This window comes from Melopsittacus undulatus, chromosome 11 (assembly GCF_012275295.1).
Source record: "Melopsittacus undulatus isolate bMelUnd1 chromosome 11, bMelUnd1.mat.Z, whole genome shotgun sequence".
Classification (NCBI taxonomy): Eukaryota; Metazoa; Chordata; class Aves; order Psittaciformes; family Psittaculidae; genus Melopsittacus; species Melopsittacus undulatus.
This window is the reverse complement of record NC_047537.1, coordinates 11,269,927-11,295,498: the sequence shown is the minus strand read 5'-3', so window position 1 is coordinate 11,295,498 and position 25,572 is coordinate 11,269,927. Positions and strand designations below refer to the sequence as shown.

The window sequence follows — 25,572 nt, the reverse complement described above, 5'->3', positions numbered from 1 at the left end:
GTAGATGACATCAACTGCTCCACCCCTGTTCCTCATTTCTGTAGCCCCGTCATAGAAGGCCACCAAATTGGTCAGGCAGGATTTTCCCCTAGTGAAGCCATGATGGCTGTCACCAAGCACCTTGCTCTTTTTCATGTGCCCTAGCATGCCTGCCAGGAGAATCTGCTCCCAGATTTTGCCAGGCACAGAGGTGAGACTGACTGGTCTGTAATTCCGTGGGTCATCCATTTTCCCCTTCTTGAAAATGAGGCTTGTATTTCCCTTTTTCCAGTCGTCGGGAACTTCACCTGACTGCCATGATTTTTCAAATATGATGGCCAGTGGCTTTGCAACTTCATTCACCAGCTCCTTCAGGACCCGCGGATGGATTTCATCAGGTCCCATGGACTTGTGCACATCCAAGTTCTTAAGATGGTCTCGATCCAGATCCTCTCATACAATGGTCCCTGCATCCGCCTTCCAAGACTTGGGTGCTGCGGTCAGAGCCTTTGCCAGTGAAGACCAAGGCAAAGAAGCCATTCAGAAACTCAGCCTTCTCCAAATCCTGTGTAACCAGTTCTCCCGAAAGCTTCTGGCGGGGGCCTACATTGTCCCTAGTCTGTTTTTTAGCCGCCACATACCTATAAAATCCCTTCCTGTTATCTTTAACATCCCTAGCCAAGTTTAACTCCAACTGGGCCTTAGCTTTCCTAACTTGGTCCTTAACTACCCAGACAACATCCCTGTATTCATCCCAGGCCACCTGTCCTTGCTTCCACCTTTTATAAGCCTCTTTTTTCCTTTGAATTTTTCTCAGCAGCTCCTTATCCATCCAAGGAGGTCTCCTGGCCCTCCTGCTGCACTTCCTTCTGGTCGGGATGCAACACTGCTGAGCTTGTAGCAGGTGATCGTTGAATATTAACCAAGAGTCTTGGGCCCCCTTGCCCTCTAGGGCTATATCCCATGGAACCTTGCTAAGCAGGTTCCTGAAGAGGCCAAAGTCTGCTCTCCTGAAGTCCAGGGCAGTGAGCTTAGTGCATGCTCTTCTCACTGTCCTGAGGACCTCGAATTCGACCATCTCGTGACCACTGCATCCAAGACTTCCCTGGAGAGTCACATTTCCAACGAGCCCTTCCCTGTTGGTGAGCACGAGGTCAAGCAGGGCACCTCTCATCGGCTCCTCTATTGCTTGCAGAAGGAAGTTGTCTTCCACACAATCGAGAAACCTCCTGGATTGCTTGTGCTGGGCCGTGCCATCGCCCCAACAGATGTCAGGGTGGTTGAAGTCCCCCATGAGAGCAAGGGCCTGTGAGCGTGAGGCTTTTCCTATTTGTCTGTAGAGTTCTTCATCCACAGGTTCCTCTTGATCAGGCGGTCTGTAACATATCCCCACAGTAATGTGTCCCATCACCGATTTCCCTTTAACCCTGACCCACAAACTTTCTGTTAACTGATCACTTGTCCCCAGACAGAGTTCCATACTCTCCAGCCTATCCCTAACATAAAGGGCAACTCCCCCTCCCCTCCTACCGGGCCTGTCTTTTCTAAAAAGCCTGTAACCTTCCATTCCAACACTCCAGTCAAAGGAGCCATCCCACCATGTTTCTGTGATGCCCATTAAATCATAGCCCCGTAGATGTGCCCACATCTCTAATTCCTCTTGTTTGCTCCCCATGCTATGGGCATTTGTATAGAGGCATCTGAGCTGAGCTCCAAATGAAGCTGGCTCATTGGCTGGAGTGGCTAGGATATCGCTACATTGCTCCGAGTATTTATTATAGGTGCTGGCAACTGACTGGGTGTGTTGGGATGGAATGATGCTTCCCTCCCCCAACACAACTAGTTTAAAGCATCCTTGACAAGTCTGGCAAGCCTCCCAGCAAAGCCACTCTTCCCTTTCTTTATCAGAGCAGTTCCACCAGCCCCCAGTAGGCCTGGCCTACAAATGTGGGCCCCATGTTCAAGACACCCAAACCCTTGACTATGACACCACCCTTTTAACCATTTATCAACCTGTCCAATGCTCCTTGCCTTTGGAAGGCCCTCCCCTGTGTCTTGGAGAATTGTCGAAAAGACTATCTGAGCTCCAGAGCCCCTAACCACCTCTTCCCAGATGTCTCCATGGCAGGAGGAGGACAAGGCTGGAGCAGATGCTGGGAGTGGTATGTGGACACTTGTCCATACCAACTTCTGCCCAGTTCCCATCTGGTTGACACATAACGGGAAGGATCATTTGTGTTCCAACAGCAGCATCCCACATGCCTAGTCTGGATGTGGCTCTCGTCAGGACTCCCCAGGTTGTGCAGCTCCTCTGACACCAGTACAGGTTGTGTTTCGGGAGCTGGACCTCACCAGCTGCTGGCTGCAGAGTGCTCCTCTGCCAAGTCCCGTAGCCCTGGTCTGCCAAACCTCAGATTCGTGCAAAGTCCCATTTCCCTGCAGTGAGGGTTTAACTTGAACCCTTCCCTGGGACCTTTGAGCTGGAAAAACTCATTCCAGCAAACAATATCTTCCCTGAGCAGGGTATTGACTCTCTGCAGTGCCCGGCAGCAGTGTGAGGAGTGACGGTTGCTCCTCTACCCCACAAATAGCAAAATCCAGCTGAAGCCAGAAAAATTGCACTTAGTATTTTCATCCAAGTCACTTGCTGAAGTCTGAGAGCAGGACTGAACCTGGAAGTGGGAAAGCATCCTTCCCATGCCCTTACCTAGCACAGCCCAATCCCAGCAGGCAGAGTGGCACCTGGAAGTGGCACTGCCAGCTTCCCACAACTGAACCTGTGTGTTTCTTTTCCTTTCATCCCTCTTGCAAAGCACAGACTTAAAAGGGCAGGGTGGTGGCTCTGAGTGGAGCATTATTAGCTCTGAAGGCCTCCAAGATCATCCTAGGGCACAGCTATTCTCCATCTCCTTTCCTCTTATGATGACTCCATCACCTCTGCAACCTGCTTCAGCTTCAGTGACTTACATTTAAGTGGTGCCACCCGAGGCATGGGCCCTGCTTGCTCTTCTGTCCTGCAGCCTTTAACATCTGTGTGGGACTGTGTTTCTTCAGACTGTTTTGCAAACATTAGTGAAGGAGGGGGGCTGGACCCATCCTGAGGCTGGACCCAGGCTGCCGCTCCCAGAGCAGAGAGAGCCGGTGCCATAGGGTTTGGCAGGGGATGTGCCGCAGTCCCTCATTGCTTCATGCTGAAGCAATCCCCTCTCACTTTTCTGAAGTTTGCACTAAGCCAGCTGCCTATCCTGGAGTGGCCTGAGGACAACCCACGGAGATGTCTCTGTTGTGGGGCAGGAAGAGAAAACCTGCAGCACCAGGGTGCATTTGAGGGTGTTCTGCAGTTGGAGAGATTCCTGTGCGTACTCAGAGCATCCATCTGCTCATGAGTCGTACTGTTTTGTAGTGAGGAAGAAGAGGAAATGAATAAGGCTTTCAAGGGCTATTTGAGAGTTTCACAGCACATGATTTTCTCAACTTGCAGCTGGTGGCATCCCACAAGAAGCTCCAGTTCTTCCTGAAAGATAAATAAAACTCCAGTTTTGCAGTTGTGTTCAAAATCTGAAAAGTGAAACTCTGAAAATGTCTGCAGCTCACAAACTCTTCCTTTCTTTCTAAATGTCAGGATTTTGCGTTCTTTGACGCCCATGTTTGAGGTTTGAGTCAATTGAGACAAAAACCTAAAGGGAGCTGGGGGAGCTGAGGGTGCACGGGGATTTCAGCAGGCAGGTTCATACGAAAGGCAATGCTGGTGAAACAGGTGAGTTTAATACAGAAAAAAATGGATTTTCAAAAGTGATGACAGCTGATTCATTCCCTGGCTGGGGTATGGGCCAGTTCAACAGCCTGATCTCAGTGAGAGACAATTTCATGACAGCTCCAAGAAGCTCATCCCTGCTCCCAGGCAGCCCTGGGGAGCACTAGGTTTGCTGGAAGGAGATGAGCCCGGATGCTGGAGGGCTGCTAGGAAGTGGATCCTGAGGAAGTGTCTCCAGGAAAGTTCCCAGTGGTGTTTGCCCAGGGCAGGAGCTGTCTGCAGGCCCAGGCAGTGGGGCAGGACAGCACCAAGGGCTGTGAAGCAATATGGGAAAGGAAGGGCTCCCATGGCTGAGTCTTGGCAAAAAAGTAGATCCTGCTCCCCTGTCCTTGTGCTCCAGAGTGTCCTTTTGCTGCTATGCCTGCAAAGAGGTCCTTGTAAACAGCCAGGTGCATCCCAGGCTGCTCCTGGCACCTCGCACTGCCCTTGCTGTGGTGGTGGGAGATGAACTCTGTCCTGCATGTGCCACCATCATTTGTCCTGTCTGTGCCACCATCTAACCTGTGTATGCCACCTTCATCTGTCCTGTGTGGGCCATCATCATCTGTCCTGGTGTGCCATTATCTATCCTGTGTACGACATCATCATCTGTCCTGTGTGTGCTATCATTATCTGTCCTGCCTTCTTCACACTGAGGGTGGGGAAGGATGGGCCAGTGGCTCCCATGTCCCATGTTTGTCAGCCTGTTACCATGAGCCTGGGGAAACAGCTCATCAGGTGCTGCGCCACAGCTACATGAGCAGAGCTGACAGCACTGAGAGCCCGACAGCCCGTGCTACCCCTCACTGCAGCAGCTGCCCCACAGCCAGATGCCCCCCAATGTCTGCTCTGTCATGTGAGGGCTCCTGGCAGGGCAGATGGGAGAACTCAGTGGCACTTTGCCAGAGAAGTTGCCTATTTCTTGGCTGCTTTGGTGCCTGGACAACAGGGAGCAGACCCCTTGCCATGGGAGCCCTTCCTGGGCTGGCATCACAGAGATGCTGCCCTGGGAAACAGGATAGAGAAAAAGGCTTAGAAAATAAGGGAAGAATGGAGGCTTATGCTCGGGTTTGATCTTCCTTCCAGGCAAGCATCCTTGCCAGGAGGAGGATTATAGCCTTGGAGACACTGGGGTCTTTCCAATCCTTCAATGTCTGCAGGATGAAAAACTCTGGCCTTGAAGCCAAGTCTCAAGCTCACTGGGGAGCTCCCACCTACAGGGTGTCATGGAAAAGCTACTGGCTCAGCAGGACCTGCTCTCAGTCACGCTTCCATTTGCTGGACCCCCTTATTTTTCTCTTCTACCAGTGGAAACACTGGTTGGATTTACAGCCTCATTGCCCACAGACTCAAACCCAAACCAAAATGCCTTGCATACACGTGCTGTGGGCCTGCTGAGTGCTGGGGCCAATATGAGCACTCCCAGCTATTCCCAGCAGGCACTTGCTCCGGGCCAGCCCTGAACTGGCTCCTGCTTATAGGTAATGCTGGAAATATGGAGATGTGGTGGGAGAACCCCAAGCAAAAGCATTGTTCTGGCTCCAGCTGGACGTCTTTGCTGAGCTGAGGGATGCACCCCCCCAGTAGGATTGGCTACTGGGAGATTTCCTGGTACCCTGCACGATTTTGGGACCCCTCCGCACAAGGCAGTGAGACACCCAGGGGAGAATCATCACAAGATGTTTGGGAAACCCAGACACCCAAGTCCTTTGATTGGCCCTGGAGGTCCCTGAGGAAGTGGCAGCTCTGGTTTAGTGGGTGGCTGGCTTGTGCTGGCCTGCACCATCCCAGACATACACCTGATTTCTGAGGCGAGTTTCCAAGACTGGGTCCATCCAGGTCCTGAGCCCAGTGAGAGCTGTGCAGTTCGTCCAGCTTTACTGGGAGCAGGTTGCAGCCCTGTCGTTGGGCTGGGCATCCTGTGCTGCTCCCAGGCAGGATTGGGATTGAGTCTGGGATTGGGATTCCATCTCCCATGGGCCACAGCATGTGGACCTGTGAGCAAACTCAACCCAGCCTGTGGCTGAGGACAGGTCCCCTGCCCTTGTCCCCTGGTTCACACACTGCTCATGGGGCAGTCAGGAGCTGTGCTCCTGCTGGGGACACCTTCACAGCCTCACCCCATCCTGGACGAGGTGCTGGCTGCACAGGGACTGTGCTGTTTTCTCCCTGCCTGCTGCTCCCTGCCCTGAGTGTCCCTGCAGAGTAAGCACAGCCCCATTGCCCTCCTGTGCTCCCTCAGGAGCTAGGGCTCCTGTCAGGGCTGAGGTCAGTGTTGTGCTGTAGCAGCTCTTGAGTGCATTGTGGGACTGTGCACACTGCTCATGGCTGGCCCATGCTGGTGGCTCATCCTAATCCCAAGATTATTGAATGTTCCTGGATGCATCTCCTTTGCACTTGCTTTTGGCTGAGAAGCTTGCAGATGGGAGCAGCAAACCCTGTTCATAGTCTCTCATGTTGGACCCCTGCCTGTTGCAGTGTCTCCAGGCTCATTTTGTTCTTCCTGTTATTTCCCAACCACACATGGAGCTGCAGTGCCGCTCAGCAGTGTTCCAGATGTGCCGCCCACCCGTTACTCCCACATGTGCTTGTCCATGCTTAATGAAGACACTGAGAAGCCGTAAGCCCCACCACCAGCAAACCTGAACATCTCCAGGCACCATCTTTCAGGCCGAGCCAGTGAATTCTTCCTTTTGCTCCAGTGTCTCTACCAATCATTCCTTCAGCTTAGGCCACCCTCACCCAGGTGGCCCCTTGTCAGATGCTTTTGTTGGAAGTGGATTAGAAAAACCTCTCCCCTTTGTCCAGGAAGCAGTCATCCCATCTGGAAAGTGGTTATCTCATCTGGGAAGTGGTTATCCTGCACTGCTGGGTGGGTACCACACTCCTCACCTTCTCATTTTTGTTGCCCACCTGCCACTTTGCCCTCAGTGAATGTTTAATTCTGCCTGAGGCCCACAGCAAGGGGACAGGCTGGGATGGGAATGCCACCAAGACCCATTTTCCCTGCAGAGCCTGTACTTCTGCTTGGAGCTGGGGGAGGAAAGCCTTGTATCCCTCATGCTGCTGAGCTGCAGTCAGTGTCCAGTCAGCTGCATGGGATGTGGAAACACCAAGAGCCTGAAGACACCTCAGGCTTGCTAGTGGCACATCCTCATCCAGCTTTACCTGGGACTAAGCTCTCAGTGTTTACCCAGGTGTGAGGTAAGCAAAAGGCACCAGCACGGTTGGGAGCTGGGGCTTCTGATGTGGTTTTCCCTTTGCCTGTGACATCCATGCTCTCTGCTGGGTTCCCTTTATCATGCCCCATCTCACAGCTACACCTGGCCCCTCACTGCCATACCACCTAACGGAGGTACCCCAGACACAGGATATGAGCATGAAAACTGGCATTGAACTGTGGGAGCTGACTGTGCCTCACAGCAAACCCCAGCCTTGCATCTGACTGATTAAAGGGTTATTTCAGGTTACTGTAAGTGTCTGGTCATGCTGAGGGTCCCTGTTCCTCCTTTATCAAAGCAGGCCCCTAACATTTCACCATCTGCCTCTATCCCTGGGGACACTCAAGGCAGGATGAACAGATGGAAAGCAGCCCTGCGGATGAGGACTTGGGATACAGGAACATGACAGATTGGACAGCAAAGAGCAGACATGGGCATGAGGGTTGTGGGATGCTCTCTGGTGGTGGTGCCACCAGTAAATGGTGGCACCTTCTGTAAAAGGGTGGTGCCTCCTGTAAATGGGTGATGATGAGAAACCTCCTCTTCCTTGGGCTGACCCTGGCAGGGCTCAGGGCAATATGTCCAGATGCTCCCTGTCTGAACACACTGTCATGGAGATATCTCTGGATCTACATGTGTCTGCATGGCTGTCATTCCCTTTGCATGGCTGGGAGCATTTCCAGCCCAGTGCACTGCAGCTCTCAGAGCCTTCCTGTTTGTGCTGGAGGCTGAGTCTCTTGGGACACCCACCAGCAGTCAGCCAGGGCTCCCTCAGGCTGTGGCTCAACCCTGCCACTCCATGGGGCCAAAGGACAGCAAATGCAACCCAGTGAAAAAAAGGAGGAAGAGCCCCTTTTTGCTGTGGGAAGGGATGTAAACCCTCAGCTCCATGACAGCCTGGGAGCAGTGTGGCCAAACCTGCAGAAGACCGAGATCCATACCCACATCTCCACTCAAATCCCAGGAGAGTCCCACCACACCAAGTAACCACCTGCCAGAAAGGGACTTGCTCCAAAGTCCCCACAAGTAAAATGAGGATGAGGAGCAAGGGACCATTCCCACTCCCACAGGGTTCCTCCAGCCCCATCTCTGCTCATTACTAGTCAGAAAAGAGATTTTTTGTTCCTTTTCAGGCTCTGAAGACCTCTTCTCAATGCTTGTCTGGTCTAAGAGAGAAACAGGAGGCTTTGCAAATATTAAAAAAGGGATTAAGTGCAATCCAGAGAGATCTTTCTGCTTCTCTGTTAATCCCTGGTGCAGTTGCACCTTTGAGGGCTATAGAAATGTGCCTCACAAGGATTGGATGGGTGAGGATGGTGGGAAGAACAGCCAGGACTGGGCAGGTATTCCCCCCTGGAAACTTGAGAAGCACCTTAAAGCCAGCAATAATGCAGGAAGGCAGAGAAAACGATGCTCTGCTAAGCCTCTGAGACAAGACTGTGGTCTCCTGTGGTAGCAGCAGCAGCAACAAAGAGGAATCATTTTTTCACATAAAGAAAATATTCATGTCTTGGAGTTGATTGAAGTTGATGTATTGCAGTGGTTAAATGTATTCCAGAGGTTAAATGCTTCATAAACTGAAGTGAGGAGATAGGCACACCTGCAAAGGTCATGAAGAGGTGATGGGAACCTGAAGGATAAAGGGGCACTCGCTGTGCCCATATTGAGCCATTTTCTTCCCCAGACTCTGCTGCCAGACACTGCTTTGGGGGACAAAACTGAAGCTGCTCCCTACAGGACCTCCAGCAGCAGGGCCTCCGTGGGAGGGCATAGGTTGAGCCCCTCGAGTACCTTGGCACCCAGATACCCCAGCAATGGACAGGAACTCCTGAAGAACCCCCAATGCTAGTACAACACATGCTGCTTTGGGGCAGCACGAGCAACAGAAAGAGTCACTTGCTTCAAAGAGAATTAAGCGAGCCCAGGCTGTGAGGAGCTGAAGTGTGACCCTGCAGCATGGCTGGGCTGGGAGCTATGTCCTTCTTCAGCCTCCTCTCCTTGGTGATATCTCCTTGTTTATTATTTTGCTCACAGTTTTATCCCACTGTGTAAGCAAGCTCAAACCGGCCTTTTCAGAGCCAGGGGCCCAACGTTCCTTGGCTCACTACTCCATGTGGAAATGCATTGCATTATTCACTTGTAACCATATTAAAAACAATCTCAATATATGCCTGGGCTCCTCAGGGCTGTCACAAACTCCTTGTAATGGTTAAAAGTAGAAAGATGTCCAGAGTTGCTAATCATGGTAGAGGATGTTTGGAGTTAATCACGGTAGGTGAGACTTTTTTTCTGTGGCTCGGGGTGTTCTCACTTCCCACCAAACCCCTTGTTGAGCCCCAGGGTGGGGGTGATGCCTGGGGGGCATGATGGGGCTGATCATGTCTGATCTCCCATTGTGGAGAAGATGGGACCGACCCCGGGGACAGGAGGGATAGCGTGGGGATGAACGCTGAGGTGATGGCGATGCCCGAGGGCTGAGTCCCGAGTCAAGGATCATGCCCAGGGGGTGGACGGGGCTGATCCCGAGGGGCGATGCCCGGGGCGGGGTTGCGGGACGGAGACGACCCCGGTGTCGGGGCAGCCGCGGGACCCGCAGCCCGGTGACCCGCCCGGGGGGGCCGCGGCGGCGGTGACTCAGCCGGGAGAGGCGGGAGAGGAGGAGGAGGAGCAGCAGCAGCAGGAGCCGCAGCAGCCACCGCGGAGCCGCTCACCTGCCCCGCCATGGCCCGCAGGGTAGCCGCCGTCCTGCTGCTGCTCGCCCTCGGCTGCCTCCTGGGCATTCTCCTGCTCTGCTTCGGCTCCGGGGACATGCGGGGCACGCCCGGCTTCAAGGTGAGCAGGGCCGGTACGGAGGGGGGACCGGGCACGGGGGAGCGCCGCTCCCGGGGACTGGGGTAGCCGCAGTGGGCACCCGATATGCGGATGCGCGGTACGGGAGCGGCGCCGGCAGCCAGAGGTGTCCCCAGAGCTGACCGGGGGAATCCCCAGCTGCGGGCGGGGGGCACAGGACCTCACATCCCCAGCACCTCAGACTTGCGCCTGCAGAGAGGACTCTGGGGGTGGTGCGTCTGGATGGGCCCCAGTCCCGAGCAGCCTTGTCGGCATCTGCGGGAAGGGCACCCCACGCACATTGTCCCTGGGCTCCGGCTGCATCGCCTGAGCCAGCGCTGCCAGATGAGACATGTGCTTTCCCTGTGAAAACGAGCTGCTTTCTCATTCTAAATTCAGATGCTGAAAGAAGCTCCCAAACAATCTCTTGTTGGCCAAGTTCCCAATTTGATTCCTTTACAGCCCAAAGTCTTTTGTTTTAAAATGGTGTTAATTTGTTCCAGTGACAGACCAAGCTATCCTCTGGGGAAGAGGCTCTTGTTCTGAAAACGGTTCATCAAAAATCCCCCCTTTCTCATCCCAAACAATTGCTTGGAAACTTTCAGAGCCAGCCCAAATGCCAGATGTGCTGCCTTTGCTCCGGCTTTGTCAGATGTAATGAGGTTAGGTTAGGAAAATGAGTTGGTATAACTAGCAATGATGAACTCTTCCTCTGTTCCACCTTTCATGGCCACCCATTGCCATGTGCTGAGGCCTCTTGGTTTCAAAATGGATTTTGTCTCCTTGGATGTGGTGGAATTAGACAGATCTGTCCTGAGAGCCACATGTGCAGCACTTGGTTCAGCCTGGGAAGCTTTTTTTCCTCCTGGATCCAAGCTGAAGCTTTAGCCAAATGCATTTCTAATTTAGCCAGATGCATTCCCAGATATTTAATTTTTGTGCTTTTTTGTGTTTTTTTTTCTCTCTGGATGGACGCACCCTCCAGTCCACAGGCAGCCCTGCACTGTGGGGCTGAGCAACCCCAAGCACCCAGATGGGTCCTGGCCCAGCTCAGAGACCTGGGGGCTTGCACTGTTCCTGGATGTGCCAAGCACATATGAAGTCCAGCTCAGGTCAGCACCAGTGTCCTGCAGTGCCTGTTCCCATGGGCTTGACACCCAGCAGGCACCAAGAGGTTTGCTTTTGCACAAAGCTCAGGGCTGCTTTGGGGATGCAAATTTTTGTCTTAGCCTAACTCAGCCCAAAATATGTTGACAGGTTTTAGAAAAGGTTGGTCCTGCTGTGGGGCACCTCATTCCTGCCTTGCTGTCTTGGTGTATGTTAACAGCAGCTGCTGGATGACAGCACTGTTCACTGCTCAGCTGTGGCTCCAGTCTTCCCTTTCCAGTTCCTTTTGCTTGGAATATAGCCCTGTAATACCCTGAATTAGTTATCCTGCTGCCAGAGGGATTGATCCCAGGAGCACAGTGTTCCCCTTCCCTTGTGTGTCTGAAATGCGGCTTAGGGCACTGCTGCCTGATGCCTGTGAGCTGGTGCCTTCTATTGGCAACCTTTGTTTTTCCTTCTTTTGGCATATCTTTTCACTGGCCATTACAAAATGCACTGGGCTCTTCCCTTGCCAGCTGTCCCGGGGGAGCTGCAGCTCCATGGCAGGAAAGAAGCCTCTGCAGACCTGGGACCCTGTGGGTCTCACCACCCTCAAGGGAGCTGGGATGTTGTGGGCAGGGCTGGACCCTCTCTTCACTGTGGGGCAGCTTAGAGAGCCATTGGGGGGTGGGAGCTGAAAGCTCAGGCACAACAACAGGACATGGACATGCAGCCGGGCTGCAGCAAGTTGGGCAGCTCCCAGTGGCCAGCTCCACCTCCTGTCTGGGGTGTGGGATGCTTCTGGCCAGAGCCATGGACTTACCAGGAATCCAGAGCCCTACCTGGGACCTCGCTGTCCTGTAGCCTTTGGGGACACCACCTCCCCCAGCATCCCCTCTGCAGGGGCTTTGGGAATGAGCAGCCAAGTCTGGGGCTGGGCTGAGCAATGCTGTGGTGGGGCAGAGCCACAGGGTTTGGGCTGACTCAGGGACAGTGTCCAGATGTGGGGCCATGCCAGGTCCACCCGTGTCCCCCAGCCCTGCAGCATCACCAGGGCCTGGTCAGGGGTCCTGTTAGGAAAATCTCACATCCCTGTGCCAGCAGGAGGTGCTGGGGTTGGGGACTGTCCTGCAGCCTGGGGCCAGGGCCATGAACACGTTTGAGGACCTGCCAAGTCCCAGAATGCTGGCAGCTGAGCATGTGGGGTGGATGAGAGGGATGGCGAGAGCCAGGCACTAGTGCCAGAGCATGTCAGGGCATCCTTGTGTCCCTCCAGCCCTCATCTCTAGCCTGCTCCTTGGCAGGTGCAGGACACCTCTGTTGAAAAGCTGAGGGCAGTGCTTACAGATCACCCATGAGATGGACTTTCAGCCATGTTTCTCTGTCCTAGGACCTGTCTGTGCCCCCCATGTGGCTGAGGGCCCACAGCCTGGCCATGGCTTGTGCGACACAGCCCCTTGTTCTGCAGCGCCTGAAGCCATGGCGCCAGTGCCTGGGCACAATGGCTGAGGCAGGGATAGGGGCTGGGAAGGGGGGTGGGGCAGGGACAGGGGCTGCTGTGGGTGACTCACCCCTGATTCCCATGTGGGTGCTGGAGGCATCTGTGTGCTCTTGGGTCTAGAGGAGGAGATGGGACTTCTTGTTCATCCCTAGGGAACCTCCAGGCCTGCCTCAGCCTTTCCATGCCCCACATGTGTGCACTTGCCTTCCTGCACTGCCCACCACCCCCAGCACTGCTGGGGAGGGTGATGGCCTGAGGTGTAGAGCCCTGTGCCCTGGGAGGGGGTGCAGGGGGGTGCCATGAGGCCACAGTGGCTCCTCTCATGTTGTGGTAACCATGTAGTACATCATGGAGCACCCCACGGAGCACCCCACAGAGCACATCACGGAGCTGGGGCCAGGCTAATGGCGTTCAGGGGGCTCGAGGACCATCCCGTGGCGAGGCCTGGGGCTGCTGCTCCACATTTGGCAGTGATGGGGTCTGCCTGTGCAGAGGGTCTGAGAGAAGAGACCCCCACCCTGGCCCACAGGCACTGCAGCAAAGGGCACTGGGATGTGCCTGCATGGGTCAGCTGGTGCTGATGGCAGCCCCAGCTCTGTCACTGTCACCCCAACACAGCCGGGGAGGGCAGATACAGCTCCATATGCTCAGCTGCAGCGGCTGAGCAGGCAGCACAGCTGCCCCAGGCACACACACCCACATGCATGTCTGCACAGCTCATACCACCTATATGCATGTACACACAGCAGGCACACTCATGTGCATGCAGACACGTCAGCATGCCGGCACACATGTACAGCTCACCTATGCACCCTGCACACACACCTCCACACTGAAATTTGCACACACTTGTATAACCTATGATCACAGAATCCCAGACCTTAAAGCTCATCCAGTTCCAACCCCAGCCACAGGCAGGGACACCTTCCACTGGAGCAGCTTGCTCCAAGCCCCTGTGTCCAACCTGGCCTCGAACACTGCCAGGGATGGAGCAGCCACAGCTTCCCTGGGCACCCTGTGCCAGCACCACAGCACCCTCATAGTGCTGAGCCATGCACACCCCAGAAATGCATGAGATGAGACATGTGCATCTACAGACATGCACACCCCACACATGCATACATACATCCATGCACATCTGTGCACATATGTATCCCCAGCGCTGCTCCTCCTGGGCTGTCCCTGTTCCTGGTGTGTGGCACTGTGTCCTGGGCACTGCGGATCATCCTCACTGCCTCCTGCTCCAGCATTTCTTAACCCCTGCAACCCTGTATGCATCCCCATCTCCAGTTCTGAGTTTTGTCTCACTCCAAGGACTGCAGGTCCTCTCTTCCCCCATCATTTTGGGATTAGACACAACTCCCTGGATCCTGGCCATACTCAGCCTCAGGTCTGGGGGTGACCTGTCAATGCTTTCCCTTTGGGGACAGTGTTGTTGTCCTGCTGATGCTCATGTCACTCCAGGTGATGTCTGGGGTTGTGCTGTTCCCATGAGGACACCGAAGACATCTGCATGGTGGCTGCAGGGTTTGTGGGCACATGTGTGGCAGAGGCGGACGGGGGGGTCTACTGGAGTTGGACCCTTCCTGGGGATGCCAGCACCCACTTGCGAGCACTAGGACATTAAAGGGAACATGTCAAGAGGATCATGGGGTGGGAGCTAGTGGGGACATGTGAGTGGGTGTCTCTGGGACAGGCAGGTTCACTGGAGCAGCCTCAGTGTCCTCTTGTACTTGTGCTTGGTGGGTGACACCCATCCGGGGGTGCAGGGGGCATGGGCTGGGTGAGGCAGAGGGTGCTGTGGTGAGGGGGGACTGGGGGCACACTCAGGGGGCGCCTGGCCCATGGTCCATGGTGCCGCTGGGCAGAGGAGGGGGCTGAGACCACTCCCAGAGGCTGCTCAGAGAAACTGACCCCAGCACCAGGCCCAGAAATGGCCCAGTCTGGGGGTTCTGCTTCCCAGTGCTGTGCTTCAGAGAAGCGGGGGGGCTGGGGGTTGGGGGGGTGTAGAGCCCACTTCCTCCTCTCTGCAGCGTTCAGTCATCAGTAGCTGCTCCCCCCACACCAGTGTGTGGATCCTCTGCTGACTAGTGCCTTTTGTCCCAGGACGTGTGGGAAGCCTCTCATAGTTAATAGGAGCTGGAGGAGGCAGCAGGGGTTTCACCCATTGGAAATGGTTCCCTGAGGAAGCTGGGGGTGCTGCCGGTGTGTGGCCATGGCTTCACATGGAAATGGGAGCTGCCTGTAAGCAGGGACCACAGGCCTGTGTCCTGACAATTTATTTCTGCAGGCCAAACCCCAAACCTGCAGCCACCTGGGCTTTGTGAGACAGGGATGGGAACAGGGATGGGACCAGAAGCACCCACCAGGCAGGGCCGAGGTGGATCCCAGTGTCTGGTCGAGGCAGGCAGCAGGCAGAGCCTTTGTACAAGCCAGGTCTAAGCCTGAAGTGGTTTCACCCCAGAGCTGCTCCACTGGATCCCACCTCACCCCCTCCTCCCAGTGCAGCAACCCTGAGCGCAGGGGGTGCAGGCGGCACGGGGCAGTCCCTCCCTGGGAGCAGGAACCATAGCTTGGCAGGAGGGAGAAGGTTATTTATAGCCAGAGAATGGCTGAGCCATACAAGGGCAGGAGGGATGAGGTGCCGGGCTGACCATCTTTGGAGAGCTGCATCCCAAGGGCACATTCCCAGGTGTCCCCCCGGCACAGGGCCCTGCCCACACATGACTGCCCACGACTGTCTGTGGATGGCCATGGGTGCCAGTGGATGCCTCTGGCAGCCTGTGGATGTCTGTGGATGCCCATAAATGCTCATGGATCCCTGGGGGCTGTCTATGGATGCCCGTGTTAGCCATGGGTGTTTGTGGGTGCCCGTGAATGTCTGTGGGCACCTGTGGGTGCCCGTGGATGCCTGTGGCTGCTCGCTGGCCAGGAGTGATTCTGTGGGGTGTTGGGAGCAGACAGCAGGTGCTCAAGAAGGTGAGGGGGTTCCCACCTGTACCAAGCAGCATCCCAAGATGTCCAGTATCCCTGGCTGGGAAGAGCACCTGTTCCCAGCCCCATCCTGGTAGGGCCCACGCCTGGTGAGGGCAAGACCATGCCCGCACTGGGCTGAGCAGTGCTTGCGTTTGCCAGACGATGCTCCTGAAGGTGCTGATCAGGGCACATGCTGTGGTGGGTCATCGAGCCCTGGTGCCTTCCCTCGGGGTGATCTGGAGTACCAGGGGGGTGCTGCCTCCGGGCCTGACCCTCTGCTTCCTCCCTGCAGTATGGCATCGTGCTGGACGCTGGGTCCTCCCACACGGCCATGTTCGTCTACAAGTGGCCTGCAGACAAGGAGAACGACACCGGGGTGGTCAGCGAGCACAGCATGTGTGACGTGGAGGGTAAGGGCTGTAACGGTCCCTGTGGCCAGTGGCTGGTGGCAGGGTGTGTCCCATCCCCAGCAGGTAGGGCCCCACGGTGGTGTCAATGCTCTGCCGTACGCAGCTGCCTCCCCGTGCATCCACCAGCACAGGGAAGTGTCTTAGAGTCCAGCCCTGTTCTCCAGACCTCTGCCCTCTCCTCCAAGGCTTGCAATGCACACCTGTGGTTTGTCTTTTCCTGGCATACACTGAACAGCCAGGAAACATTGCAGCTCTCTGCCCAGCTCAGTGAGGAGCAAGGGGTGGTTTCCCACCCTCCATTTAAGCAACCTTTCCCAGGCTGTCTGCCAGGGGGGAGGCAGCATGGGCAGGGAGATGTACTGGACTCTGGATGGCTCCATACCCACAGAAACCTGGAGCACCTGCCTCCCAGCCTGGGAGAGGCAAAACTGCCTATGGAGCATTTTCCCACCACCTGCAGGGAGCAATGCTGTTTATTCTCCACAGGTCCTGGCATCTCCAGCTACAGCTCCAATCCTCCGGCTGCCGGGACAAGCTTGGTGCAATGCCTGAACCAGGCTCTGAGAGATGTGCCCAAGGAGAAGCACGTGGGCACCCCGCTCTACCTGGGTGCCACAGCCGGCATGCGCCTGCTCCAGTGAGTGCCCTGTAAACAACAGCCTTAAACGCTGACCAGGGGCTCTGCCTCGACACCTTCTCTCTGCCTCTCACCCAGGGGTGAGAGATGGTGAAGAACAGTTCCAAGTGAACCCCCTTGCTAGACAAAGCTCCTCACCCTCCCAGCTGCCCAGCTGTGTGTTCCCTCACAGAGGTCTTCCTGCCTCTCAGAAAAGGAGATGCTCTGCAGTGCTCAGCCAGCACATCCCTGACTAAAAAGGGGCTGTATTGGGACCAGCACTGGGATAACCCATCCAGTCTTTGCAGCTAGCTGTGAGGGAAGGCCCCCTGCACCCTTTGCAGCCTGACGGGATGCAGTGAGATTAATTATCCCAAAAAAAACATGGAGAGGAGGGAGTTGTGCCCCCCTTACCCAGCCACGGGATCTGGCTCACGAGGAGGGAGGACACTCCATCTCTGTCCTTGCCTCCTCCAGCAGAAAGAAGGGGAATTAGCTGGGGCTTTTGGGGACATCCCTATGGGTACCTGGGTGAGGACCCACCTCCCTCCTGCCCCAGTGCCACGGTGAGGCTAGGACCCAAGGGCTGTGTGGGCAGTGGGGGCTGTGCTCACAGCACCCAGCCCAGCCCTCCACTCTGCCTGTTCCACAGCATCTCAAGCCAGCAGGCCTCGGACGCCGTCCTCGGTGCTGTGGCGGCCACACTGAAGTCATACCCCTTTGATTTCCGGGGCTCAAAGATCCTGTCTGGGGAGGAAGAAGGGGTCTTTGGCTGGGTCACCGCAAACTATCTCCTGGAGAACTTCATCAAGGTGAGCAGGGAATCGTGGCACCTAGCAGTGGTGGCTGCCCTGCCTGGGAGGTCCTATAGCTCATCACATCCTCATGCCCACTCTTGTCTTTCTTGCTCAGCGTGGATGGCTTGGGGAATGGATCCAGCCCCAGAAGAAGACCCTGGGGGCAATGGACTTTGGGGGCGCTTCCACACAGATCACCTTTGAAACCAGGGACACCATTGAAGACCCCAGAAATGAGGTGATGCTGAAGCTGTACGGCCAGACATACAAAGTGTACACTCACAGCTTCCTCTGCTATGGAAGGGACCAGGTCCTCAAGAGGCTGCTCTCAAAGCTCCTCCAGGTACTAGCATGTGCTCAATGAGGATGCCGTCTGTAATCCACATTGCCTCCTCACCCTGGTGTTTACACAAGGGTGCCCTAGGTCTAGGACAGCCCCACAGGGTCGGCTGCACCTCCTTCCCACCCATCTCTAGGTTTTTGCCCACAACCCTCTCCCATGGTCCCAAAGCTTCCTCCCACCTTCTCCATAAGGTGTTGCACCCCTCAGCCAGAGCCAAGACATCCTAAGTCATCTTGAGATGCCTGTGGCAACTGCCAGTTCTGCATCCTGCTGCCCAGTCCCCTCTGTGTCTCCCAGCAGAGAATGGAGGCTGTCAGGGCTACAGCTCATCTCACATACCTTGTATCGTTTCTCTGGCAGGCTGAGAGGTACCAAGCCACTGTTTCACATCCCTGCTTGCCCACCGGCTACCACAAGAACCTATCACTGAGCAGTGTCTACAACAGCCCCTGCACGGAGAAGGAGAGGCCAAGCCTTGCCCTTGACACCACCGTCACTGTGGTCGGCACTGGGAATGGGAGCCTCTGTGCTCTGCACGTCAACAAGCTCTTCGACTTCACCTCCTGCTCCTTCTCTCGCTGCTCCTTTGATGGCATTTTCCAGCCAGAGGTTTCAGGAAACTTCATCGTAAGTCCTGGCATGGAATTGGATTGTGGCCCAGGTCTCCCCAGCCTCTCAGCATCATTCAGCAGCAAAGCAAAACCCCCAGCTCTGCAAGGGCAGTTACTGGTGCCTACCACACCCTAGTGGCTGTTGGTGGTAAGAAGATTTGCTCCCAGCCTGTCCCACAGTTGTCTCCTTTCCTCCATCAGGCTTTCTCTGCCTTCTTCTACACGGTAGACTTCATCCAGACAGTGATGGGGAGACCTGTGCGCTTGCCCAGTGACCTGAAGGATGCTGCTGAGATGATTTGTGCCACCAGCTGGAGCGAGGTGGGCTCCCTTGCCATGGTGGGGTGGAGAGGGCTGCTTCATGTGGGGCATCACCCAGGAACTGAGAGCAGCCCTTGGAGGGAGCTGGGTGTCCTGGCACCCATGGAATAGGGATATAGGTGATAGGACGAGGAGTGCCTCAGGTGGGTACGTGCTGTGCCTTGGGCCACAGAAACAAAGCCTGAACCCTCCTGGCTTGACCCTTTTTCTTTCCCCCTCCATGCGTTCCATCCAGCTGCTCCAGAAAGCCCCCAAGCTGGAGAAGAGGCTGCCAGATTACTGCGCTATCACCATGTTTGTTTATTTGCTCACCACCAAAGGCTACAACTTCAATAACCATTCCTTCCCCAACATCGCCTTCCAGAAGAAGGTGGGTAATGCCAGAGCACATTCCCACCCCATGGTATCTGTTTGGAGTCAGGCCAGAAAGTTCTGCAGGAGAGTCCCACACCAAGAAAGAGCTAAGCAGTGTGAGGGAAGATCTCAGGGAGCAGGACAGGATGGGACTCTCAGGGTCTGGGTGGATCTTTTGGAAGGTGAAAAAAACTGAGCTAAGCTGACTGGTCGTGGAGTAAGCTCCTCCAGTCCCTCCTTGGCCCTCTAGACAAAAGCCACTGCAAACAACTCTTTGCTCAGGCTTGCTGGAAGTTATCTCAGGGCAGAATCCCACCTCTGACACCTTCCTGAGCCACAGATGGGCAGTGAGATCAGGACCAGCCTGAGCAGACCAGATCCTGTTCCCATTGGATGAGCCCAGCTCAGCACAGGATGGTCACTGCTTCATCCTTGGGCTGGCTGGACTTAGGGGTGAGCGAGGGCTCAGGGTGCTGAAATCCCCCACACCCATCTCCTCCATTGGGCTGACACTGAGGTGGTCCTTGGAAGGTCTCTTGAGGCTTGTGGAGATGGGTTGAGTGGGGTGGTAACCACACCATGCTCTTCCAACAGGCAGGAGATACCTCCATCGGCTGGGCCCTGGGCTACATGCTGAACCTCACAAACATGATCCCAGCGGAGAAGCCCTCTTCCCACAAAAGCATGCTGTACAACTACTGGGTCATCCTCATCCTGCTCTTTGTGGTCACCACCCTGACATCTCTGGTGACCGCTGTCTGCCTGCTCCGGCAGAGCAAGTCTGGCACAATCTAATGGCCTTATCAGGAGGCCTTTTCTGCACTGTTCTTTCTGCTGGAATCAACATGGCCTGAACACTTGGGATGCAGCAAGTGCTCAGAGATGTCCTCCTCCCATGCCTAATGCTGCCTGTCCCAGAAGGAAAGCTGCCCCTTCATGCCCTCCTCCTGCTTTCAGGCTGCAGAAAGGGAGGCACAGAAAAGGACTGCTGGCCTGGCAGGACAATGGCTTAAGGGCTTCCCAGTGCTACTCAGGGATGGACCCAGAGCAGACTCAGGATTTGGACATTCCGACCTGGGGCATCTTTCTGCCACCAGACCTGGGCTGAACTGGGACAGCAAGTCAAGACAATAGTAGGATTTATTTTCATGTGCATGGTGTGGGTGGGTACATTACTTACACTAGTCCTTATAGTTGACCTCTCTAGCCTGCCCCTGGAGCACAAGTCCTGCCTCCTGGGAGCTCTGGGCATCACCCAGAGCCCATGCTGTCTTTCTGGAGGACACATAAATCCCACTGACCTTTCTGAGGGTCAGATCTTGGCCTAGACTTTCACTGGTCTCAGTACATGGGCTTTGGATAGCAGCTTAGCAACAACCAGACATGGGGAGCAGGCAGCTTCTCAGGTCCCACTTCAGCAACTTCATGGTGCCTTCCCCATTCCTGTGGTTCCTAACGCAGATTTGCTTCTGGCCATAGCCAGTGCCCCCTCCATTCCCAGGTGATGGCACAAAAAGTCCCTGTGGCTCCCTGGTTAAGGCCACACCAGTGCAGAGGTGATAGGCTCACTGTGGGAGTGGGGCTTTGCTCTGCTTTAGGATTTGATCCCTGCATCACCCCCCCCCCCCCCCCAGGCAGCAGGAAGGACGAGCCTTCATTTCCAATTGAGCAAGAACAGAGACATGCAAACAGGCAGATATGGGTTTGTTCGGTTGGGGGTTTTTTATAATCAAAAATAAATCTTTGTAACCACTCCTATGGCTCTGTGGCTCATGATCAGCAACAGGCTGCTCAAGCCTGGCTGTCCCACAGGGGTAGAGCCACTTACAGGGTCTACACAGACACAGCCACAAGTCAGGCTCTGCCTGAAGGTCTCATTCCTTTGCAGCCTGCCCAGTGCTGAGACACCACGGCTTCATATGCTTTACCAACCTGAAGACAGGCTGAGGTGGGCTTGAAACCTCACTCCAGACCTGGGACCAAGAGGAGGTGAAAGAGTTTTAATCAGCCTAGAAGGCCCAAAGACATGAGCAGGCAGCACTCAAGCTGACTGTCCTGTGCACTCACTGCTGTGCTCACTCCACACAAGGAGAACATAAAGGGAACCTCTGCTCCCAGAGGCTGGTTGTGGTACCCAGGCAGAGCAGGAGCAGCCTGCAGCACTGGCAATTCTGTTCATGTAGTTGTTGGCAGCTCAGAGCCACCAGGTATCCAGCTGCCAGCACAGTCCCGACCTGCCAACCCCATCTGGGGTGATCTTCCAGCCCTCCGTGGCCCTCCACACACCCCAGGAGAGGAGCAGCTTCAATAGTTTCCTGGCACGACCTCTGCTCCAGAGCTCTGCTCCACCAACACCCTTCCCTGCTCCTGCTACACTGCGGCTCAGCACACCCACCCCTGCGGCCACTTTGCTTTTAGCTATTCTGCTGGCTGCTCCCCATCTCTGCACAGAGCAAATGTGATTCCAGTTCAGATGATGCTCTGAGCGCTCAAACCTCTTCCCCCCGGGGCCCCTCACCTCCCCAGCACAGGGACTCCCTCCCGTGGCGAGGCTCAGGAACTGCACCCGTCCCACCGCCAGCCTCTGTCCACAAGTGCCTTCAGCTCTCGACTTTTATTGCATCCCACACGTGATGTTCAGAGGCCACCTGGGAGGCAGCAATCCCCGTGGTGCCTCTACCACACTCTCACTGTACGATCAACTCATCTGAGGTGCGGGGAAGCACCACAGACCCACCAGTCTTGCAGGCAGCACAGGCACAGCAGGCAGGGAGGGCAGGAAGGGCTGAAGCAGGTCACAGGCATGGGGCTCTGGGCTCTACCAGCTACTCCACAACGTCCCCATACTTGTTCTTCCTCACCGGGGGTGCCGCACTCCCTCTGTCCTCCAAACTAGGCAGATCTTCTGCAACAGAAAGAACAAGCTCCCATCCTTCAGCTGCAGGGTGCCACTGTAGGACTTACATGGGGATTTTGGCAATGACAGTCACCAGCTTAATTATGAGGCAGGAACAGCACAGAAGAACCAGACATGTAGCCCAGGGAAGGCAGCAGGGAGGGATGTGAACATACCTGCAGGCTGAGACACCTCACCAGCCATGGCAAGCTCTTGTGGGAACTTGCCTGTCTCCAGATACATCCAGAAGTCAGAGCATTTCTGTGTTTCAGCTCTGGTTACCATGTAGCTGGCGAGGGATCCTGCAGCTGAAGAGACCAAGATGCTCCTGAGAAAGCTAACAGCAAGGGCATCTGCTAAGAGCAGTGGTGAGAATTGAGCTTGCTCTGCCTGGACAAGAGAAGGCTCCTGAAGGGGAGACCTGAGAGCAGCTCCAGTGCCTAAAAGGGCTGCAGGAAACCTGGAGAGGGGCTTGGGACAAGGGCCTGTAGGGACAGGCCAAGGGGAATGGCTTGAACCTGCCCGAGGGGAGACTGAGATGAGCTCTTAGGCAGAAGCTCTTCCCTGGGAGGGTGCTGAGGCGCTGGCACAGGGTGCCCAGAGAAGCTGTGGCTGCCCCATCCCTGGCAGTGTTCAAGGCCAGGTTGGACACAGGGGCTTGGAGCAAGCTGCTCCAGTGGAAGGGGTCCCTGCCCGTGGCAGGGGTTGGAGCTGGGTGAGCTAATTTAAGGTCCCTTCTAAACCAAACTATTCCATAATCCTATGAAAGCGCCTACTGGCATGCAAGGTGCAGCTGCCTGTAGGCCATCCCTGAACCCCCAGGGATACATGAAAGAGGAATGAACCACGGTAGAGCATCCCCCAAGCTATGGACAAGCAGCTCCTCTGCCTGCAGCACGGCAGCGTCCCTGCTGCCACCCGCCCCGGGGCAGTGCGGGGCAGGACACTCACCGCCGGCCAGCAGCAAGCTCCACTGGAGGCTGTACGGCACCTTCCTGTTCACCAGCTTCTGCACCGCGAAGGCGGCCCCACTGCCTGCCGAAACCCAGCGGTCGGGCGCTCTTACCGGCCATAACCCCGCCCGGGCCGCTGCCCCCCTCCGCTGCCCGCACCTCCTAGGGGAGCGGGGCCGTTGTTACCTGCCAGGAAGGTGCCGATGCCCTTCAGGAAGGCGTAGGACTGGCAGGCCGCGTACTGCTGCAGCGCCTGCGGGGACATGCTCAGCGCGGGGCGCGGACACCCGTACCCCCTTCCCCCGGCTCCCCCAACCCCGGAGCCCACTCCCCTTCCCCCCAACTCCGCAGCGCACCGGGTGCTTGGCGGCCACCTCATCCTCCACCCGCCGCAGCCCCAGCGTCACCATGGCCGAGCTGGCTGCGCGGCAGGTAGGGCCCGCACGGCTTCGCCCGCCTCTTCCGGCGTGACCGCCATGGCGGAGCCGGCAGGGCCTTTCTACCGGCTGCAGGCCGGGTCGTGCCGGTACCTGTGCTACTGCCAGCCGGGCGACAGCGTCTAGTGAGTGCGGGACCGGGAGCGGAAGTGGGGCCGGGGCCGCGCGGAGGCTGCGGAGCCCCGGCGCAACCTGAGCCGCTCTCTCCGCAGCGTGACCGATGCGCTGGAGGTGTGGGCTGGGGCGTTCGGCGCCCGTCCGTCGCTGGGCTGCGTATGTACCGGGGCTGGGGCCGGGTACCGGGGCCGGGTACCGGGGCTGAGGCCGGGGTCAGGCGGTTTCGGGACCTTCCTTCCTTCTCCTGTGCAGCGGTGCCAGCCGAAGGAGCACGGCACGAAGCTCAGGTGCGTGCGGCAGCGCGGGGGGAACGGCCCCGGCTCCGAGTCCCGCTGACCCCGGATCGCCCGCACAGGGAGGCCCTGGGGCGCGGAGCGGCCTCGTTGAGGCAGGGGGAGGGCCCGGGCACGCTGCGGCTGCAGGGGGACGCTCCGTGCTCGGGGCTGGAGCTGTGCCCGCTGCCCGCCGGGGAGGCGAGGAGCCAGCTGCGGGCGCTGGTGTTCGGCATGGCGGGGCGCATCGAGAGCCTGGAGAGACGCCTCAGCGGTACGTGCGGCCCGGTTAGAATCGGGGTAAGGGCGCGAGGGGGGTGGGCAGCTCCCTGCAGCCTTCATGGCATCATCCCCCCGCCCAGAGGTGCCCCGAGGGATCCAGATCAGTTCTGGGCCTCTCTGGCTTCACCCCAGGAGGTTTCTCCTTCCTGCTCCCACTTGGACTGATCAAGAGACAATAGAGGTGATGCTGCTGCCTTCTTCCTCCTTGGCTGCCTAGTTCCCAAAGCTGGCCAGGATATGCATTTCATCACCGCGGGTGAAAGGGCTCCTGTGTGGGACCAGTGTTGTGTCCCTGTGCAGGAACACAGCCTGGTTCCCATGGTCCCATCATCAGGGAGGGAGGATTCACCTTACAGAGGTCTCTGTTTTAGGGATATAGGAAGATCTTGGGGCTTTGGCAGCCTGGGTGAGAGTTCTGGGAGGAGAATATGGCTCTATTTGTCTGTAGAGGAGAGAGAACTTGCAGGGAAGGCCTGGGGTGCTGCTTGCTGCATTAAAGTGTGTGTATGGTCACAAGCTCTGGCTTTGGTTCTTGTGTTAACAGTGGTGGAGACACTGGCATCTTCCTGCAGCCCTGAGAAGAATACAGCCCAGAACCACCAGCAGCTCCTGCCAGGTAGGCAGTTGCCAGGGGGCATCTCTCCTGATCCTGCTGTTTATTTGTCTTCTCTTCCCTAGGAGGCTGTTTCTGTGTCCATGTGCTCACTTTGAGCCCCCTTGACTGTGGCTTGTTCTGGCACAGAAGAGGCCAGGGCTCAGCATGGTGTCTTGTGGGTGTCTGGGATTTGCTGTGCTCAGGTCAGGTGCCAGGCATCATGAGGCAGGTTGCCTGGTAGTCTCCAGGAGGAGCTCAGGCTTCACTGCTCCTCCAGGCTGGAGGCTGTGGCAGGTCCTTGTCTCCCTACTCCTTTGGGAGAGGAGGCCAGGCTTGGCCCTTGCTTGCTCACCATGGATGCTGGGCCTGCCAGGCTGTGCTGCTGGGCACTCACCCTGGGCATAGAGGGATTTGCAGGGCTGCCAGAGCAACTGGCTGGCCCTTTGTAATCCCTGTCCTGCCTGTCCCTCACCGAGGCAGACCCCAAGCCTTGGAAGAACAGGGGTGCTGGCTCTGCTTTGCCAGCCAGGAGGAAGATCCCAGGGGAGTCTCTAATTAATCCTGGCTTTAAAAGGTAAGTGCTGGGGCAAAGTGCTGCGGATGGGCTGTGTAGAGGGCTCATGAACTCTGCTCTGTAACTGCATGGGAGCAGGGGGTGTGAAGCTTCCTCCATCTCCTTCTAGCAAGAAAGCACCATCTGGAGTAGACTTTGAGGACTCCTGACCTGTGCTGCCCTACCAGAGCCTAGCTAACTGCGGCTCTGGAGTGTGGAGGTTTCACTTGCACCTGGGGAGACGGATGGACCAGCAAGACCTAGAGGGTTGGCTTTTTTCCCTGCAGGTCGTCCCTGCTGGCATGTGACACCTCCCCACCTCACTTGCCATGAATTTGTGGGGTTTTTAAAGAATTTTTATATCACCATGTAACTAAAAGATTGCCTGTACTTAACTTATTGCCAGTAAAGATGTTTCTAGCCAGCTGGTCTCTAAGGACCAGGACAACATGGGTGATCCATTCTGCCTTTCCTTTGCTTGGGAATCCTGTGGCCAATTTCAACTGACCTTGGAGGGCCAGGGGCTCAGAGTTCACTTTCCTGACAGCTTTGTGTCAGTGGGCTGGTGGGTAGAGTGGTTGGAGCTTCCCCAGGAGAGCTGGGAGAATGGGCCCAGGCCCCACTATGCGC

The 25,572-nt window shown here is 56.3% G+C and overlaps 3 protein-coding genes across 4 annotated transcripts; 2 read left to right on the top strand and 1 right to left on the bottom strand.

Moving 5' to 3' along the window:
- The first annotated feature begins 9,652 nt into the window (after positions 1-9,652).
- ENTPD2 (ectonucleoside triphosphate diphosphohydrolase 2) lies at positions 9,653-20,591 on the top strand. The gene is made up of 9 exons (XM_005143540.4): positions 9,653-9,825; positions 15,678-15,795; positions 16,282-16,432; positions 17,064-17,223; positions 17,324-17,551; positions 17,912-18,178; positions 18,364-18,483; positions 18,719-18,853; positions 19,432-20,591. Exons 1-9 carry the CDS (start codon positions 9,715-9,717, stop codon positions 19,630-19,632), a joined length of 1,491 nt encoding a protein of 496 aa, XP_005143597.2. The 5' UTR covers positions 9,653-9,714; the 3' UTR covers positions 19,633-20,591.
- An 841-nt stretch (positions 20,592-21,432) lies between these two features.
- On the bottom strand, positions 21,433-23,159 carry TMEM141 (transmembrane protein 141). The gene is made up of 5 exons (XM_013127606.2): positions 23,043-23,159; positions 22,873-22,939; positions 22,685-22,768; positions 21,910-22,041; positions 21,433-21,742 (listed from the first exon to the last, which is right to left on the bottom strand). Exons 1-5 carry the CDS (start codon positions 23,094-23,096, stop codon positions 21,663-21,665), a joined length of 417 nt encoding a protein of 138 aa, XP_012983060.1. The 5' UTR covers positions 23,097-23,159; the 3' UTR covers positions 21,433-21,662.
- Positions 23,045-25,395, top strand: PAXX (PAXX non-homologous end joining factor). 2 transcript variants are annotated; one of them, XM_031044145.2, is made up of 7 exons: positions 23,045-23,248; positions 23,336-23,396; positions 23,493-23,527; positions 23,596-23,786; positions 24,339-24,410; positions 24,866-24,963; positions 25,073-25,395. In XM_031044145.2, exons 1-6 carry the CDS (start codon positions 23,163-23,165, stop codon positions 24,946-24,948), a joined length of 528 nt encoding a protein of 175 aa, XP_030900005.1. In that variant the 5' UTR covers positions 23,045-23,162; the 3' UTR covers positions 24,949-24,963; positions 25,073-25,395. The 2 variants fall into 2 exon arrangements, with proteins under 2 accessions (XP_030900005.1, XP_030900004.1); XM_031044144.2 differs by having other exon boundaries at positions 23,073-23,248; positions 24,870-24,963.
- Positions 25,396-25,572: the final 177 nt, after the last annotated feature.

What these genes read in the sequence shown, in the direction of transcription:
- TMEM141 (XM_013127606.2), bottom strand. Translation starts at nt 23,096, where the DNA reads ATGGTGACGCTGGGGCTGCGGCGGGTGGAGGATGAGGTGGCCGCCAAG. An exon ending in GAGCTTGCTGCTGGCCGGCG is followed by an intron (nt 22,042 to 22,684) that starts GTGAGTGTCCTG and finishes TGGTCTCTTCAG; the next exon opens with CTGCAGGATCCCTCGCCAGC. An exon ending in TGAGGTGTCTCAGCCTGCAG is followed by an intron (nt 21,743 to 21,909) that starts GTATGTTCACAT and finishes TTTCTGTTGCAG; the next exon opens with AAGATCTGCCTAGTTTGGAG.
- PAXX (XM_031044144.2), top strand. Translation starts at nt 23,163, where the DNA reads ATGGCGGAGCCGGCAGGGCCTTTCTACCGGCTGCAGGCCGGGTCGTGC. An exon ending in CCCGTCCGTCGCTGGGCTGC is followed by an intron (nt 23,397 to 23,492) that starts GTATGTACCGGG and finishes TCTCCTGTGCAG; the next exon opens with CGGTGCCAGCCGAAGGAGCA. An exon ending in ATTAATCCTGGCTTTAAAAG is followed by an intron (nt 24,964 to 25,072) that starts GTAAGTGCTGGG and finishes ATCTCCTTCTAG; the next exon opens with CAAGAAAGCACCATCTGGAG.
- ENTPD2 (XM_005143540.4), top strand. Translation starts at nt 9,715, where the DNA reads ATGGCCCGCAGGGTAGCCGCCGTCCTGCTGCTGCTCGCCCTCGGCTGC. An exon ending in GCCGGCATGCGCCTGCTCCA is followed by an intron (nt 16,433 to 17,063) that starts GTGAGTGCCCTG and finishes CCTGTTCCACAG; the next exon opens with CATCTCAAGCCAGCAGGCCT. An exon ending in ACATCGCCTTCCAGAAGAAG is followed by an intron (nt 18,854 to 19,431) that starts GTGGGTAATGCC and finishes CTCTTCCAACAG; the next exon opens with GCAGGAGATACCTCCATCGG.